The sequence below is a fragment of the Oryza glaberrima genome, chromosome 1 (assembly GCF_000147395.1).
Source record: "Oryza glaberrima chromosome 1, OglaRS2, whole genome shotgun sequence".
In the NCBI taxonomy this organism is placed as follows: domain Eukaryota; kingdom Viridiplantae; phylum Streptophyta; class Magnoliopsida; order Poales; family Poaceae; genus Oryza; species Oryza glaberrima.
The window spans coordinates 22,784,991-22,801,884 of record NC_068326.1 but is presented as its reverse complement, the minus strand read 5'-3'; the positions used below and the strand labels follow the sequence as shown (position 1 = coordinate 22,801,884).

At 46.4% G+C, this 16,894-nt stretch overlaps 2 protein-coding genes and 1 pseudogene across 2 annotated transcripts; 2 read left to right on the top strand and 1 right to left on the bottom strand.

Annotated features, from left to right (window-relative positions):
• Positions 1 to 3: 3 nt before the first annotated feature.
• LOC127760587 (uncharacterized) lies at positions 4 to 5,245 on the top strand (annotated as a pseudogene).
• Positions 5,246 to 11,965: 6,720 nt separating this feature from the next.
• On the top strand, positions 11,966 to 13,533 carry LOC127767581 (transcription repressor OFP3-like). Its single transcript, XM_052292964.1, has one exon. The coding sequence runs from the start codon at positions 11,966 to 11,968 to the stop codon at positions 13,280 to 13,282; it is 1,317 nt and encodes a 438-aa protein (XP_052148924.1). The 3' UTR covers positions 13,283 to 13,533.
• Positions 13,534 to 15,086: 1,553 nt separating this feature from the next.
• LOC127760032 (uncharacterized) lies at positions 15,087 to 16,193 on the bottom strand. The gene is made up of 2 exons (XM_052284240.1): positions 15,862 to 16,193; positions 15,087 to 15,789 (listed from the first exon to the last, which is right to left on the bottom strand). Exons 1-2 carry the CDS (start codon positions 15,958 to 15,960, stop codon positions 15,325 to 15,327), a joined length of 564 nt encoding a protein of 187 aa, XP_052140200.1. The 5' UTR covers positions 15,961 to 16,193; the 3' UTR covers positions 15,087 to 15,324.
• Between the last annotated feature and the right edge of the window lie 701 nt (positions 16,194 to 16,894).

The window sequence follows — 16,894 nt, the reverse complement described above, 5'->3', positions numbered from 1 at the left end:
TTTCTGTTTGGTGGGAACCTGGATCTGGTTCACGGGAGGCTGACAAGTGGGCCCATTATCCAGAATACGCCTTCCTGTGTCGTTGGCGGAAATCAACGTTGGTGTCGCTGTAATGAAGAAGAGACGGGGAAACGACTCTTCAGCTTTTCTCCTCCGCGCGGAACGCGAAAAAACCCACCTAGCCGCCGCCGCCGCCGCCTATGGCGATGGACGGGAAGGGCGGCGCGCCGCCAGTCCGCCGGAGGTGGATGCGGCGCAGCTTCTTGCCATGGATACGACGAAGAGACCTCTCCGGCTAACCGCGCATCCGTACGTTTTCTTTGTCGCTTTCTTCGTGCTCGGTAACTAACCCCTTCCTCAGGAACCAGTCTGATACAGTGAATGGTTCTAGTTTACTGCCGTATCTTCTCGCTGATTGGGGAGCGACCAATGGAACTGTGTTGGTGAACTCATTACTGTTATTATTGGACTGTTCTGCGATTGCAATGGTCGGTTGCTCTACATGATCTCTAATTCATGTCTTACAGTGAAAATTGAAAAATTGATATTGCATATCGTCATTACTGGTTCTATCTATTGCACGGCTTCTCGAGTGACATTTTTAGATGGTGCTATTTCCTCCGTCATCTTTTTACTGTTGAGTGATGCCAATTGCCAAATGGATGTGTCTTCATGGAGTATCAGTGCATCAAATCTTCCAATTCATGGTTTGGTCATGTATTATGTAGCGATGCATAAGCAAACAATCATCGGCAAAATTTGCCTTTAACTGGGCCCTGGGTGGAATACATGAACGTTGTGAGACATACCATCATTGGTTTTGAATTGCCTTAAATGTGAGCATCATAGTAATGTCTAGTGCAGTCTCATAGCAGTGCAAAACCGCCCATACACCTGGTTGAACAACAGTCTCATTTTTCCAAGACTAGCAAAATACCTACGCAAAACCAACAATTTTCCCTGATTTCTTGCTATGTTTGGCTTACAGGAACAAAATCTTGTTTATATTACCACAAGAAAATAAAATAAGGTGATTCTTCTATGCTTACAAAGCAGATGGTCATAGCCAGTAATTTACGACAGTGTCAAAATAAAGTACTAATCTAGAGTTCTAGACTATATGCAACAAGGGTACTGAATGGTGCTAATACAAATTAATTTGCTAGTGAGTTCATGGTTTTGGAAGATAGCAAAGTTTTAATGTGATACTTATCTGTATTCACTCCTATTCTCTTCTCTAATCCGCGTTGTATCGTTTCCATCTTAGCATGTGTCTATAGGACACGCATGACCTACTTTACAACCAAATTTGTTATTTCCAAGTTTGTCTTAGTGCCTAAATTCTACTATCTAGAGGACCGTTCTAATTTTTTTAAAGAAATGTCAATTCAGATGTTGGTTTTTTTTTGTATTGTTATCACCTCTGTACATTTGCGGTGTTGGTTAATTTCCAGCTAGTTTGTATGGAAAATAAAATTTAGAATGATGTGTTAGTATCTCACTTAAAATGCTATTGACTTCACTAGTGAAGATGCTATTGGCAGTACAGGAATGAGTGAAGAATTTGTATATGTGTTTATCAAGACCACTCAATAAGTGAATCTACAGCAGAATAAGTACTCATTAGTCATTTTCAATAAGCTAAGGAATTCTTAGAAGCTGCTGCAGTAGCAGCATATTATTTTTCTCAAAGCATTTCAATTCTCAAAAGTTTATAGGTCCTAAGTAGCTAGTACTCCCTCTGGTCTCAAAAACAAGTTATTTAAGAATGCGTGCAGTCACACAAGTTAATTTTGACCATAAAAATCATTCAAAGTATAGATTTTGGGTATATAAAAATGATATTCAAGTTTGTTATAACAAGAGCTTTCATAATATTACACTTGTGTAACCTTTTTTTTAATATGTGCTAAAGAACTAGGTAGTCAAAGTTGTATATATTTGACCATGGAAAGTCCAAAACGACTTGGTTTTGAGATCAGAGGGAGTAAAGTACTCCTGGCAATATAGATTCTGAATCTTTTATAAGCTTGCAGTATTAAGAATTCATGTATGTTTTCTTGACCTTCTCCTTGTTTTCCTGACTTCTATATGATGATAAGTCCAGTTAGCGGAATTTGAACATAATGAATAATACTTGTGATGAATGGATTGTAATGTAAATTCGTTCTCTCCAGGGTGGAGGCTGGATCAGGAAAGTTAATTACTAATTAGGCTCCAGCTTTTAAGCCTAATATTACATGCAAAGGCAACTTTTATAGTTTACAGTATCTGAGTCTGCAAATGTCTTTAAAACATTGGTCCGTCAAGCATTGTGGTTAGCTGAGCAGATACTGCAATTACCAATGGAAGACATACTTGTATTGACTGGTTAGCTTGTTGAGAATTTTAATATGGCTTCTAAGTTTGGTTTGATGAAACAATTAGGTAGCGGATATGGATCAGGAGTAGTATAATGGCCTGGCAGCTGACCCCTTTTTCTTAAAAAGATCATCCTGCTTAAACTTCAAGGTTAAAATTCTGCTGCCATCTTCTGGTAATAGAAAGAATGCAGACAATAGTTATATATCAAGAACATTGCATTTTCCATATGTATTGATGAAGACAAAATTTATTACCAGCATGAACTGCTAGAGTGAGATCATGCCTGAGAACGCTGTTTTGTTTCTTTTATTCTCACAACATACAGTTGTGCCGAATGGATTAATTTGCATGACAAGCACACTCTCTAATAAATGACAAATATTCTAATTTGCAGAACGATGGCATGTCCATTTAGTTGAAAAAGAACAGCTGGAAGGCCCTTCTGTAAACTGTAGTTGAAATAAATAGCATATGTACTGTAAAATTTATTATCAGTCTTCTGTTTGACCAATCACTGTTTATTTTCACTGGAGCTTGCTTCCTTCATTCGTGAATCGTGATAATGGAAAGTTCCCACTTTCCGCATAGATGCCCTGCAATAGCAAGAAATTTGATGTAGCTGACTGCCTCACTTTCTCGGTCGTCTTTCCTGCTTCCTTCCTGTTTTGCACAGTTCTTATCTTCTTCAAGTGTGTTGGGGCAGATCACAGTGAAACTGTGAAGGCTTATCTTACCCTACCTAAATCACCATACATAGTAGACTGAAAGAGAGTGCTTCCTGGTATAGTAAATCACAGTAGCTCCATAGGTCTTCTCTTTTCTATATGCCCATCTGGGGATGGAAGTGTGTTGGGTGATGCCAACTCATTGACATGTCCCACTCCCAACTTCTTGTGCTTACTATTACCATTGTACACAAGTGAACCACCAATTTTGTGGGGGACTGAACTAGTATCTGATAAGTGGAATGGGTCAGGATCTGATCTGCCCAGTTACATCGCACACACTACTGCAGTGTTAGTGCTTGATTGTGGACACGTGAAAGTTTTTCCAATGGGTGTCTGTCTTTTCTTCCTTTTCGTCCGAATCTTTCTGATATTGTATTGGCATAATCATGTCTGGTATTCTGTGTTACTCGTAAATTGTGCTTTATGTCTGGTTAGCCCACTTGCTTGCTACCAGTTTGCGTGATCTCCCTGTGTCATACTGCTGTAAGTTTTGGTTACGTCCATGCTGAATGGAACAAAGCCTTCTATTGTTCATCATGCTACAATTTGCAATTTTTTTCTTACTTATTTGGCAACATTTGGAGCAAGACTCATGGAACTCTTTTGTGGTGTTTCTCAGGACAAACTAGCAGACAGGACAGGGGACCAATATGGATCATTGTCATTAACCATGCCTCCCCTGTTTATTCAAGAGGTATTGATCATTCTTCTCCCAAGTATCCTAACTAGTAGCTTTTAGAATGTCTGGTAGTAACATCAGTACATGACTACATGTGATGGCTATTGCTGTGAGAAACCTTTTTAGCTACTGCCATGATTGATCATTTGTTAGTGCCATAAATTATATTCGCATCCATCCATAACCGAAACATCATGACGATTTCAGCTATATTGACACTTGATCACCAATCGACATAGATTGTCTCATATACGACTAGTATTGCAATTAGTACATGTTTGGATGTCGCTATTTATGGCTATTGTAGTATAGGAAGATGACAGGATGTTTCTGAGCCAACGACGCGATCTCTACAGCTGGGACCCGGATCCTACAAGTCGCGTGTATATGGCCGTGCACTCAGCGGCGGAGACGTTGATTTCAGAACCAGGGTTTTGTTAGCGTTCATTAATTGCGCCCGGTAAGCATGCAGGACCTTGCGAGATCACATGCGTCTATCAATCTGGCAAATCTCGTAGGCTCTCAAATGCATCCATCTATTCCTTTCCATCCATTGATTATACTCAATTATACTCAAACTAGTGGCAAGTGATACTCCAGTGGGATTTGGAAGCGAACGGTGAACTGTGCGTCTGTGTGCCTGACTGACTGGCTGCGTCTTTGCAGCGGCCGGACCGCGGGAGCCGCGCATCATGAGAAGTTCAGCAACCCACGTTGCCGGGCACCCATGGGACTTCAGGCAGGCGTACCGCCTTGCAGCGACTGTCAGTCATCCGCTGCTGTTGCTTGCTACAGTGCTACTGCTCGACGCAGATCCACGCCTACATATGCCAGAGCTGGCATATGCCGCAGCAGAAGAGAAGAAAAGGGTCGTAAACTGCGTCAGCATCCAAAGGCCCCCAATCGAGGACATTATTCACGGTAAAGCAAGTCACTGCTCAGGTCAGGACTCAGGAGTGGTCTCGGAAGGGGGAGAGCGTCTCGTACAGTCTATAACGTGGTTTTAGGTTGTGTTTGGTTCTCGCATTCTCGGCTATACTCTACAACTCTTTATCAACAAATATTGTTATACTTATCTAAGTTGAGATGATCAAATTCTTAGCTACATCTTAAAGATCAAATTCCAAGTTTAAGGAAATCTTTGCCAACACTTTTTGAGCCAATGATGTGTGAGACCCAATTTATTGAAAGAGAATTTTGCCACAACTGTTGTTGCAACCAAACAGTTACTAATGTGATCAAACTTGCTTAACCTTAGGTATGGTAAACTATGACAAAGTTTGGCTGGTAACCAAACAATCCCTTAGGCCCGTTCTTTTATGATTTCACCTCGTGTTAGATAACACGTTTTTTAAATTGCTAAACCAAAGTATTTTGCGTGAAAGTTTTATATATATAAGCTATTTTAAAATATTAGATAGATCCATTTTTAAAAGTTTGTAGTAATTCAAATTTAATTAATTACACGATAATGGTTTTTTATTTTGTATGTTCTAACTTTATATTATTTTTACGGGGAAAAGGGGATTTCATTAATCATGAATCTCATACTGATCCTGAATGATCATCTGTTTGGTGAGGGTACAATCATGATCCAGCTAGAAGTTTGACATCTTCTGGGTTCAAGCAATACTTGTTAATTCATGACTAACTCTATTTTGATCTCTATGAATCTTCTTAATTGTGAAATTCCTCATTCCGAACAGGAGCTCCTTCGTCTCTCTGATCACAAAAGCAAGAGATCTGTCCATTTTGCCATTTAGCAATATTTGAATTACGGAGAGGCAATCAGTGTATAGTAGTATCACCGATAGCTAGGATTGTCCATTGCAGTGCCATTAGTATAGAAATGAACATCATCTTACTCGATCATCAGCTCTCCACGGTGGAGGCACCGTGAAGGTGGATGACGGCAACCACAAAGCGGCAAGCACAAAGGTGGATGACTAGCCAAGGCCCGGCCAGAAGGCACGTACGACTGTTCGGATTGTTCGTTCGTTGAACCTTTCCAAGACTCACCCTCGGCCGTACAGACGTGCGCCGTATATGGATAACCTTCTTTTTGTCGCTCGGATTCGTTTGAGCAGTGACTCACCTATCATGCGCCTGCATGCTCATCTGGATCGGCACCAGAACAGTGGTAGCTAGGCCGGAATTGGTAGCCCCCCATCTGCACCGGATCCGTTACGCGACACAGTCTACTGGAGTAGCTCTCCCCTTGTGTTTGTGTGTGACCACAGCCAGCGCGTACATTGGCCCCGTTCAGTTGTGTTTCCACGTGCATGGTACACCTGCCGGAATCGCGGAGATATCTCTGCGTGACAATAATATCTCTGCGTGACACTACTCTAGCTCCGATTGATGATCAAGACGTCAAGGGGCACTTTGGCTCAGGTGAAGAAGGTAGTCAGCAGTACTGACCCCTGATTTGCTATGGTATGGTGGTAGAAGTATGTCACTGACCAATGACGTAGCTAGATATGCGTGTCAGATAACAGAGATTTTTAGAAGACAAGTTGTGAATTCCAACGTGGTATACATGGAGCAGAAGTACGGAAGAGGGCCTCTGGGCGTTTATACAATCAAAGCTCAAATTAAGAAGGTGCGTTTTACGACTGCTCGCAATCATGTCAGCCAGATCGCTCTTATCTTTGTTCACATGCCAATGTCAGAAGCTAAACACAACGTGATGGCAAGTTGGAATTTAGGAGATGCATGAGTTGGTTGATGCAGAGATGAGAGACTCCAGGAGGAGCATCTCTAGCATGCACCACTGCACCTAAGTTCAGCCTGTGACATAACAAGACAAGTGAGAAAGGAACAAAACCCTCTCCCTTCTCTTTCATAATATAATCGCTGTGTTAGAGCCTTTTCCAAGACTGATCACCACTCCAGCGTAGTACTACATAATAAGCCACTATCCCTTCATCCCCTTACCTACCATAGTACTCATAATAAGTTAATACCATTTCTCCTGTAACTGGCACAGCAAGCTTACGCTGCAAAACACAACGCTTGTTTTGCATCACCTGTCCCTTTGTTCTTGGCCATTACACACATCAAGTCCAAAGGCATTTGAAATCTACGAAGACCTTTTGGTTTCTTTTTCATTGTACTGCAGTCCACGGGGTCAAGATTCAAGGACCGTGCAGCCTTTAACTGTTCTTTCGTTACCTGATCTTTAATTTCTCCACCTTGGACTTAGCCTTGTACGTGTATGAGATTATATGCATATGGTTGCTTTAATTTGCAGTAGATCTGTACATGCCTAACCTTTCGTCGTGTTACGGTGAGAAGTCATTGAGGAGGACGCGTACACTGACGATGCTGTAATAGGCTGCCTCCTACTGCATTGGGAGGATGAAACATTCCGCTACATCCTAATCATGTGGTTACAAACTTTGTGGTGGAAGGATCACCTAGGTGAGAGCGAAATTAGGCCGTTGGTTTTGTACTGATTATTAGTTAAACCCGTACTTTGGTTTGAAATCGAAGTGAGGGAGTAGTACTGAATACATATAGCTGGCTAGAAGGCAGAATGTTTGTTTGTGTTTGGTGCCGTCTACTCTGTTGAAACATTGCACATTGAGGTCAGAATGTCTTCTCGGCCTCAGTGGAACATCAATCAGAGAGAATAAGCCGTGAAATGTGTATGCTTATCCTGCACCTTAAGATGCCTCGTGAGTCGTGATACCGAGCAAGTCCGGACATTAGCGACGAAGTAGGGGTATCACGTAAATTATATTAAACCCGATCAACGTACTCCTAATCCTATGTATTGTAAATTTGTAATGCCTTCACAATCGTTCTTCACGGCTTGAGAATTCAACTTTTTCGACGGCTATTGGGAACTGTACAGTATAAGACGCGGTTACCGCTAACTGTTTGTAAGAAAACAAAATGAAAGAAAAAAAATGAAAAGCAGTAAAAAATTAAGGGGAAATTCAGGATAATTACAAGAGTATGTAGGGGACATTTAGAACATGTAGAAATGCCATATATTAATGTAACATAGGAAAACTCGGTATGACTTTTGCTTTATTTTTAACATTCAAGCAATTAAAAATCTCGTTTGTTCTTTGTCATTTTTGAATTATCACTTTGGCTCAAAAATATGATGTTAACTTCCTTTTTTCACGAAATTTTTTCACTAGATAACACTACAATTTAAATACTACTTACATCAAATTTTCTAAATGTTTATCCTCTTTTCTTTTTTGGAAATTTTGAATTCTCAAATAAAATTTACCAAACCCTAGTGCTAGGTAAAACCCGTTGTAGAGTCAGTAGCAGCAATAGACTAGAAAAGAAGGATCATACAATATAGTGAAATTCAATCGGCACAATTATTACCCGCTGATTTCGGAGTTTCTGTTTTATAGATTGAGGAAAACAAAAACGACATATAACTTAAGCCACTATAGTTCCGCGTAGATGGAGGTTCGTTACGACTCTCTTTAGACTAGTGTTTCAAATTTTTTTCTTGTTTTAATTAAATTGTTTTTGTAGTTCGTCCGATTTCAACCTACAACTTTGTATAGTACTCCTATAGTTTCTATGAAACAAATGCCACAATGAATTCTCTATCATTTTAAGAGAGAGATAAGCGAAATGGCTGGGATATATATGATCCATCGCTGTACCAGGGCGGAACATGCGGCAAGTGGCCGTGGCGCGGCGCGAGGCGGGCCAGATCACGCTCTGCTTGCGCGTGGTGATGAACCGGTACGTACGACCACCATGCACGCGCCGGATCACGGGGACGATCGCGAGAGCCACCGACCGAACCACCGAACCCCGCGTGCCCGCGGCTGCCGCGCATGAGGACATCTTATTCTCCTCCACTTCCGCGACGCGCGGCTCCGACCGCTGGTCCGTCCGGCCGGCGCGCGCAGAGAGGTCAACGGGAGCGAGTCACGCACAGGCACAGCCACCCGACACCTACACGGGCGGCGGGCGCGCTCGGCGCTCGCTACCACCACCAGCGCGGCCGGCAGCCAGCATGTTCGACTGCCTCGACCAGCCGCCTGGCACGTACGGGGCGTCGTCGGGCCCGCCACATTCTTGCTGGTTTTTGTGATTGTGCTCTGAACGACGTGCGCGGCACTGCAGTGCTGCCTGTGACTGCGAGTGTGCATCCGTCATCCATCCGCATGACCGCATGGTCCGCACCGCATCCCATAATCCCATCCGGACGCCGGTGGCCAAGGCCAAAACGCGGCAGTCCGGCAGCTACCAATGGACAATAGAGATGGCAGGGCATATATACATGATACTTAATATATAAAGGATTGGGAAAGAAAATAAAAACTTGGAAGCCTTCTTTGAAATAGTCCTCAGTTCCTCACGTCCTAAAGGAAACTTTGAATAAGTTCATAATGTCACCTGCTCCCTCTGTTCCATATTTTAACAAGTTTTGGTGTTTTATTTTTTTTTTGAAAGTTTGACAAAGTTCATAAAAACATTATAGTAACATCCACAAACTCCACCAGTGACATTTCTTTGACAATTCTATTTCATTCAGTACTTCACTTAAGTAGCTTCTTTTGGGAAATTCACATTTTTACCACACCAAAGTGCTTAATTAGAGATATAACACTAAAAATAATGTTACTTGGTATTTTAGGCTGAGTTTAAATCGGTTGTATGGCTGTAGTTGTAGGCCGCTGGGATGGATCATTAACGTATACTATAATCTTGAAAATGAATTTATTTGATTTTTTAAGAGCTTCTATGTAGAAAACTTTTACATAATATACACCGTTCAGTGGTTGAGAAAACATGCTAATGGATAACGAGAAAGTTGATGAAGGAAACATTCCAAACAAACAGGTTCTTAGTCATTTGCCATCACTTGTAATAGAAGTGGAGCCCGCCAACATCTCTCCTTGCAGCACAGTTTTACTAATGACTTATTTGGTACAGCTTCAACTCCTAAATTTAGCTACAGGAGTTAGGTCTGGAGTAGAGTTGTGGGGTTGCTTAAACCCAGCTCCACAACTCTAGTTCATTTTGTGATAGAGCTCCACCCAACTCTACTCCCATATTTGGTGGAGCTGAAATTGTTTGGCTGAGCTCCAGCTCCAGGAGAGGTGGAGCTGGAGCTGTGCCAAACAGGCCCTAAGCTAGTTGGAGTTGGCCCGATGCTGCACTTGTTCTAGAACTTCCTCAATCTTATTAAAAATCAGTCAGAGCCCTTTTTTTTTCCACCGGCCAGATAAAAAAAGACAAAATTTGCTACATCACACTTAAAACTTGTGGCCTTTGCTGTGAAAAAAAGTATATCTTCTCGTGGGCACTGCAAAAATGTGGTAATTAGCTGCTGGACACCGAGGCATTATTTTATTATTTCCGGTGAAAATAGAGAGAGAAAGAGCGTTGAAAGTTCATGTCTCTTTTCTCTTCTCTTTTCTTTCTTTTCCTCTCTTTTCTTCTCTTTTCTTCTTCAGTGAGCGAGCGCGGCAGAGGGTGGCGATGGTCGCCGGCCTCCTCGGCGACGCCACCGGCCTGTGGGGCGACCTCACCGTCTGCGGGTCATAGCTCCTCCTCTGCAACTGGCCCCCAGGCCCTAGTGGCGGCCACTCTCCTCCCCCGCGCGCGGCAATGGCCACCAGCCTCCTCCTTAGCGACGCCACTAGCCAAATTCGCGCAGTCACTACTGGCGGCGTTCGCGCTGCTGCTGGCGCTGCTCCTCGCGCTGTCCAGGGGAGCGGCCGCAGGGGTGGTCGAGGATGTGCTGCTCACCTGGGAGCTCGGGGTCACTGGCGGCGATGACGACGGCTTCGGGTTTTCCTTCAACGAGAGCGGCAGCGGCTGCTCTGCGCCTCTTCTCCCCGCAACTGCTCTGCGACTCTGCCGCTATCGCGGCTAACCAGCTCCACCACCACCTGCTGCCGAGGGAGAAGAGGAACAGAGAAGGAGATATGAGATTGACGAGTGGGCCCGACTTATAAAATGTTAACCAAGAAGTTAATGACATCAATTATACAGATGGCCCGTGGGCAAACTTGTCTTTTATGAAAGTTTCTCTCTCTGTTTCCATCGGAAATAATAAAATAATGCGGTGGGTGTCCAGTAACTAATTACCACATTTTTACAATATCAACAAGAAGATACACGTTTTTTGGGTGTCCTATATCAAATTTTACAAAAAAAAAAAAGAGGAGTATATTTTTCATGCGAGAGACTGGAATGGAGGTTTTAGGATTGAAGGATTGAGGATAACACCAAGTCAAGGAAACAAAAGGACATTGTTGCCTTTCCTCGTATAAATTGTTTTGACAGCTAACATCATCCCGTCATGCAAAATGGTGGAGCAGCAAATATCTACAACTATAAAAGCACAATCGTCGTTGTCCTTAGGGGGCGGGTATTCGATCTAACCGAAAATTTTGGTTTCCGTCTTTGAAAAGAGTGAAGACCGAATTTCAGCGAAAAAAATGTCAGGACCGACAAATTCGGTCTCGGTCTCGACCGAAATTCAACAACATTTCCATATATGCAAAGAAATAATGGAAATTTTCAACAAAAAATCACAAAAAAAATTCGTAAGTACTTATGAGTGAAGACTCTTATTAGGTTGCATGCCTAGAAGAAGTAGGGATGTGAAAATTAGAGTTTAATCCTATTAAACATAGTGGATTGTAGGTTGCATTTAGACATTTTTTTATAATTCGGTCTTTTCTGTCTATTCGGTTAACCGAAGAGACTAACCGAATTGACCGAATAAAATTTGATCTTTCACTATCTAGGACCGAATTGATGACCGAATTTCTCGCTTTTGGTTCGGTCTTTTTCTACCACCCTAGCTGTCCTTCCCACTTCTCCCCCTGGCACGTAGCGCACGCTAAGAAAAAAAAAACCGAATGGTGCGCTCCGAAAAAAAAATCGTGAAAGAAAAGCAGAAAAAGAAATGTCTGGATAAAAAAAAATCCTCTTTTTATGTTAAATCCACGTATCACCCACCCTCCTTTTAATGGTATTAGCATTGACCCATTGACCATTGTAATGCAAGTACATACTCCTCATTATCTAAAAAAAGTACATACTCCTACTTAGTACTCTATGTCATATATTCATGAATATATGAAACCTGATTGCAAATGTGCAAATCAACCTTTTCTTATCACATCTCTTGCCTAACCCCACCACTCCACCGCATCACAACACGTGCGTACATAGCCGAGAAATTTCGATGTACACTTTGTACACTTCTACCCCCTCCCCTTCTACCGGCTTCCTACTGCATTCTCTGTCTCATGCAATCTCCATTAGACATTTCACACGATGCAAACCACACTCCCGAGAAGCTTATAAGGAGGCGCAAACCAAGCCGCGACGTGAGATAAACCAAAAAAAAACTCCACTCTCCCCTCCTCAACCCATTTCCAAACACCCAAAGAATACCGCGATGCACACGCCTTTCGTGGACAAGAGCCCCCACCGCCGCCTCGACGGCTTGGGCGCCGGTGGCTGGCTGAAGCAGAGGCTGGCTCAGATCCTAGTGCGCTCTACTTGCACCACCAACACCACCACCACGACAACGACCACCTCGTCCACGGCCTTCGTCAGCCTCGACAAGACCAATGCCGACACGCACCAAGAACCGCCGCCGCCGCCCTCGCCGTACTTCTGCACCCCCTGCACCTACCAGAGGCCCAAGCTTGATGCCCCCGGCCGTCCCCGCCGACGCCGACGCAGCGCGTCGCTGGTCCACATCTCCATCGACTGCACCGGCGGGGCCGGGGCCACCTCCGGCCGCCGCTCCGTCCACTCCGACGCGCCCCTCCTGCCGTACTCGTCGTCGTTGCCGACGAAGGATGGCAGGAAACAGAGCAGGGCAAGGAGAAAGGCGCGCTCTTCGCCGTCGACATCCAGGCGGCATTGCCCGTCGTCCTCCTGGGGCCGCGCGCGGCTCCCGAGGGGGGCACCGGGGCAGTACAGCTCCTCGTCGTCCACGGTGACCGACGACGAGCTCGCGCCGTTCAGCACCGACGAGGAGGGCGGCGAGGAGGCTGACACGAGGACGCTCTTCTCGTCCCTCAGCTTCTCCTCCGACTCCACCTCGGAGTTCTACCACACCAACAGCAGCAGCAGCCTCGCCAGGAAGGGCCACAAGAACGCGCCGGCGCGCCGCCCGCCGGCGCGGCGCGCGTCGGCGAGGATCACCAGCGACCCGGCCGACGCCTTCCGGCCGGTGGTATCCGTGGCGGCGACGAAGAAGCAGCACAACGACATGAAGAAGAAGGAGGAGACGGCGATCAAGAGGCAGCTGGGCACGGACGAAGACACCGCCGCCGGCGCGGATATGGCGGTGGTGAAGCGGTCGAGCAACCCGTACGCCGACTTCCGGAGCTCGATGGTGGAGATGGTCGTGGAGCGGCGCATCTGCAGCGTGCCGGAGATGGAGGAGCTCCTGGGGTCGTACCTCTCGCTCAACTCGCCGCAGCACCACCCGGCCATCCTCGCCGCCTTCGAGGACGTATGGGAGGCCGTCTTCGGCGAGGAGTGAGCGATCGATCACTGATCAGTGACAGTGGCCAACCAACCGATCGACCAAAGCCTTGTTTGATTAGCCAACCAAGCTATAACTCGTTCGTTGTGAGGCCAGTAGAGCAGAGGTGTACGTAGTTAGGAGATGCAGCGAGCGATCGGCATTAATGCGTGTTATCTTGGTTTGCAGTTAAGTCTACTTTGTATTTACATGAAGAATTGGCATATCGATCGTGCCATCAAATGCATATGTGCTCGTGTTATGAATAACTGTAGTGTCAGGAAGTCAGGAAGAAACCGTTGAACGATCGATCAATCCTAGGTTCTAAAAATTGTTCTTCCATTTCGATGCTCATGATCACAAACGGCCCGGCGGGCAACAAATTTCTGAAATCCAATCAGGGGGGCAAGGCGCTGGTTTTGCGCATGTTAAAATTGGGAGTTCATAATTGTGTTTGGAATATCTGATCCCAAAGGGGAACACGGTTGCTGCAATTGTATACACCATGCAACCTTTGCAAGCGAACCCGTGGTTTGGATCCATAGTGCCAAAGGACGCCTGCAGGTCTGCGTGCGCGAGACTGTAACATCACATCAATGTTTTAACGATAGCTTTCAGAGAAGTAGAAAGTTTGACCCAAACAATATCCAGGCCAAATTTGCATGCGCTAGATGCTGTTATTTGTATGGCCAACCACACCACAGCTTTATGCTGATTGATCGCTTAGGCATCTTGGTGAATTTGAACCACCCTGAATTGGATGTGGTCGCTCAGACGCTCACATCACATCCTAGTCTACTCATCAGATCAGAAGCACTGTAGTACCAAGTAGCAACAGGAGCGCCAACTTTTAGGATTACATAAAATGGTAGGAGTAGGAGTATTAGCTAGGAGGAGGCAGTGAAACCAGAGGAGCATATATGCTCTCCATCTTGACAACAAACAAACAAGCCAAGATGGTTTAGCTAGCAAGTGCGTCATCCAATAATTAATCATCCCAAATCCCCAGGAGAGAAGCAATACGCAGCGACTGGCACGTAGGGCCCACCAGAGGACCGCTTGGGAGTGGGCCCACGCGTCAGCCCTACAGTAGAACTTTCTTTGACCGCGGTCGGTAATTCGGTAATCGGTGACGTAGCTCGCCGCGCGTGCAGGAACAAGCATAAGCCGCCGCCGCGCTTGTCCGCACGCGGCGAGCGGGTCTTCAGATTCCCGCCCCCGCGCGAACGCCGCGAGAGCAACGGTGGGTGGTGCCGACTCCGCGCGCGCTAAGCTCTTCTATCGTCTACTTGTGGTGTTTTTTTGGGTGGGAATTTCCTATACGGCCTCGAGTTCGGTTGCCCGTGTTCGTGCGTGCGTGCGTGCGCGCATGTGCGGAGCTGGGCGCGCGGCGCGGCGCGCTGCCCCTGTTCCCGATGGCGTCGCGCGCGGCGCGGCCCGTTGCTGCTCACTGACGTCGACGCGCGCGTTCTTCACCGAGTATTTTTGTTTTCGTCGCTGGCGTGGAGTTCGGCGATTCCACCGGTGGTCTGGTGGTTCTCGGTGTGGTGGTTTCGGAGAACCTCCTTGGTCAGCTCGTACTTGGGCTCCGACGAACCGGTTTATCAGTTATCAACTCACATGCCTCGTGAGCCATGCGTGGGAACGTCCGGCCGTGTTCCCAAAAATGCGGACGAGGTTGCGAGGGAGAATCAGAGAAGGAAATCCGAGGGGCTTTTGCGGGCCAAAATATAGCGAAGCGTTACGGGAACAAGTTCATCCGAGGTCCCTTAACTTGTCAACGAATCCGATTTTCGTCCTTCAACCGCAAAACCAGATACAACGAGTCCCTCAACTATCAAAACCAGTGCATATGAGATCCCTCGGTGGTTTACATGGTGGTTTTGGCCAATGTGGCGTCTACGTGGCTAATTTGACTCGGTCTTCAACTGACGTGGCACCGACGTGGCGCGTACGTGTCAATTCGATCCGAAAAAATAATAAAACCCGTGAGACCCACATGTCAATTTCACACACAAAATAAAAAATGGTGGGACCTACGTGGGCCCCACATGTCATCCTCACTGCCCTCCTCTTCTTCCCATTATCCTCTCTCTTCTTCGGACACTGACTGCGGCCAGCGACCTCGGCGAGGCGGCGCCCTCGCCGCCGCCTTCACTCTCCGACGGGTCGTCGTCTTCGGCGGCCTCGTGGTGGTGACCGTGGCTGCTCACGCGACAGCTGGACCAGTAGCCGCAGGAGTCGGAGCGCTCGACCGCGGGCTCCGACGACGAGGATGACCACTCCGGCGCCATCGCCGTCACGCTCGAGAAGGATATGGAGTTCGACAGCGGCGGCAGCGGTACTGAGGGCGGGGATGCGGCCGGCGCAAGACCCCGCGGCGGCGCCGACCACCACGCCGCTGGTCGGGAAGGGGTCGCCAAGGCATATACTGGCATGGCGAGGCGGCCGGTCGTAGCAGGCCTTGTGGATTCGCAAAGAAAAGTACTTGTTGTGAATTGAACGTGTGCCTGATGATCTATGAACTGGCCGCATAGCAATGGTTTTGTCAACAAAAGAAAATTCAGATATGGAGAAAAAAATAGCTATAGCTTAACTGTGAGTGATATGTTATCTAGCTCAACTCTTCCAATAGCAGGGATCGACTCCTCAATTCTTCCAATAGCAAGCAATCCGGAAAGCAGAGTCTGCATCATGTTGGAGATGCAGCAGCAGCTTCTCTCCGCCGCCGCGCCAACCACCACCTAACCCGCCGCAGTGCCGACCACCCCGGCTCCGGCTACCGCGGCGCCTCCTCTCCCTTGGTCGAGGCTCCCGTCGCCGGCGCCGTTGCCCACCGCCGGAGCTCGGACAGCCCGCCTCGCTCGCCTGCTCCGCCGCCCACCCGCCCCGTCCGCTCCGGCACTCCCCGGGAAGAAGAAGAAGAAGAAGAAGAGAGAGAGGGGAGAGGGAAGAAGAGGGGAGTGAGGATGAGGAAGAACAGAGAGAGAAGAGAGAGGGATGGAGGAGTGAGACTGATATGTGGGCCCACGGTTTCTATTATTTTTCTGGGATAGAATTGCCACATAAGCGCCACGTCAATACCACGTGGGACGAAGACCTAGTCAAACCAGCTACGTAGGCGCCACGTCAGTCAAAACCGCCTTACAAACCGCCGAGGGACTTTGTTTGCACTGGTTTTGATAGTTAAGGGACCAGTTGTATCTGGTTTTGGGGTTTAAGGACGAAAATCAGATTTAGTGTAAAGTTAAGGAACCTTAGATGAACTTATTCCAAGTGCTACGTTATCCTCGTCACAAGTGAGCCCAAGTTGGACGGCCCAACGATCCAGTTGAACATACGTGACTTACTTCTTTGGGCATTCAATTCCATATGACTCGAGGGAATAAGTCTATTTTACATCTTTCTGTCTTGCCCTTGATCCAAAAATGCATCCGTCAACCATAAAATAGGGTATAGCGCATCTCTCAACTTTAAAAACCAGTGCAAATCAGCTCTTTCATTGGTTAGGAAGCGTTTTTTGCTGAGTCAGCAGTACAAGCTTTAAAAAAATAATAGTGGGATCCATATGTCACCCTCCCTCTCATTCCTTCTCTCTCCCCCTTTCACCACCTCCCCACCACTGACATT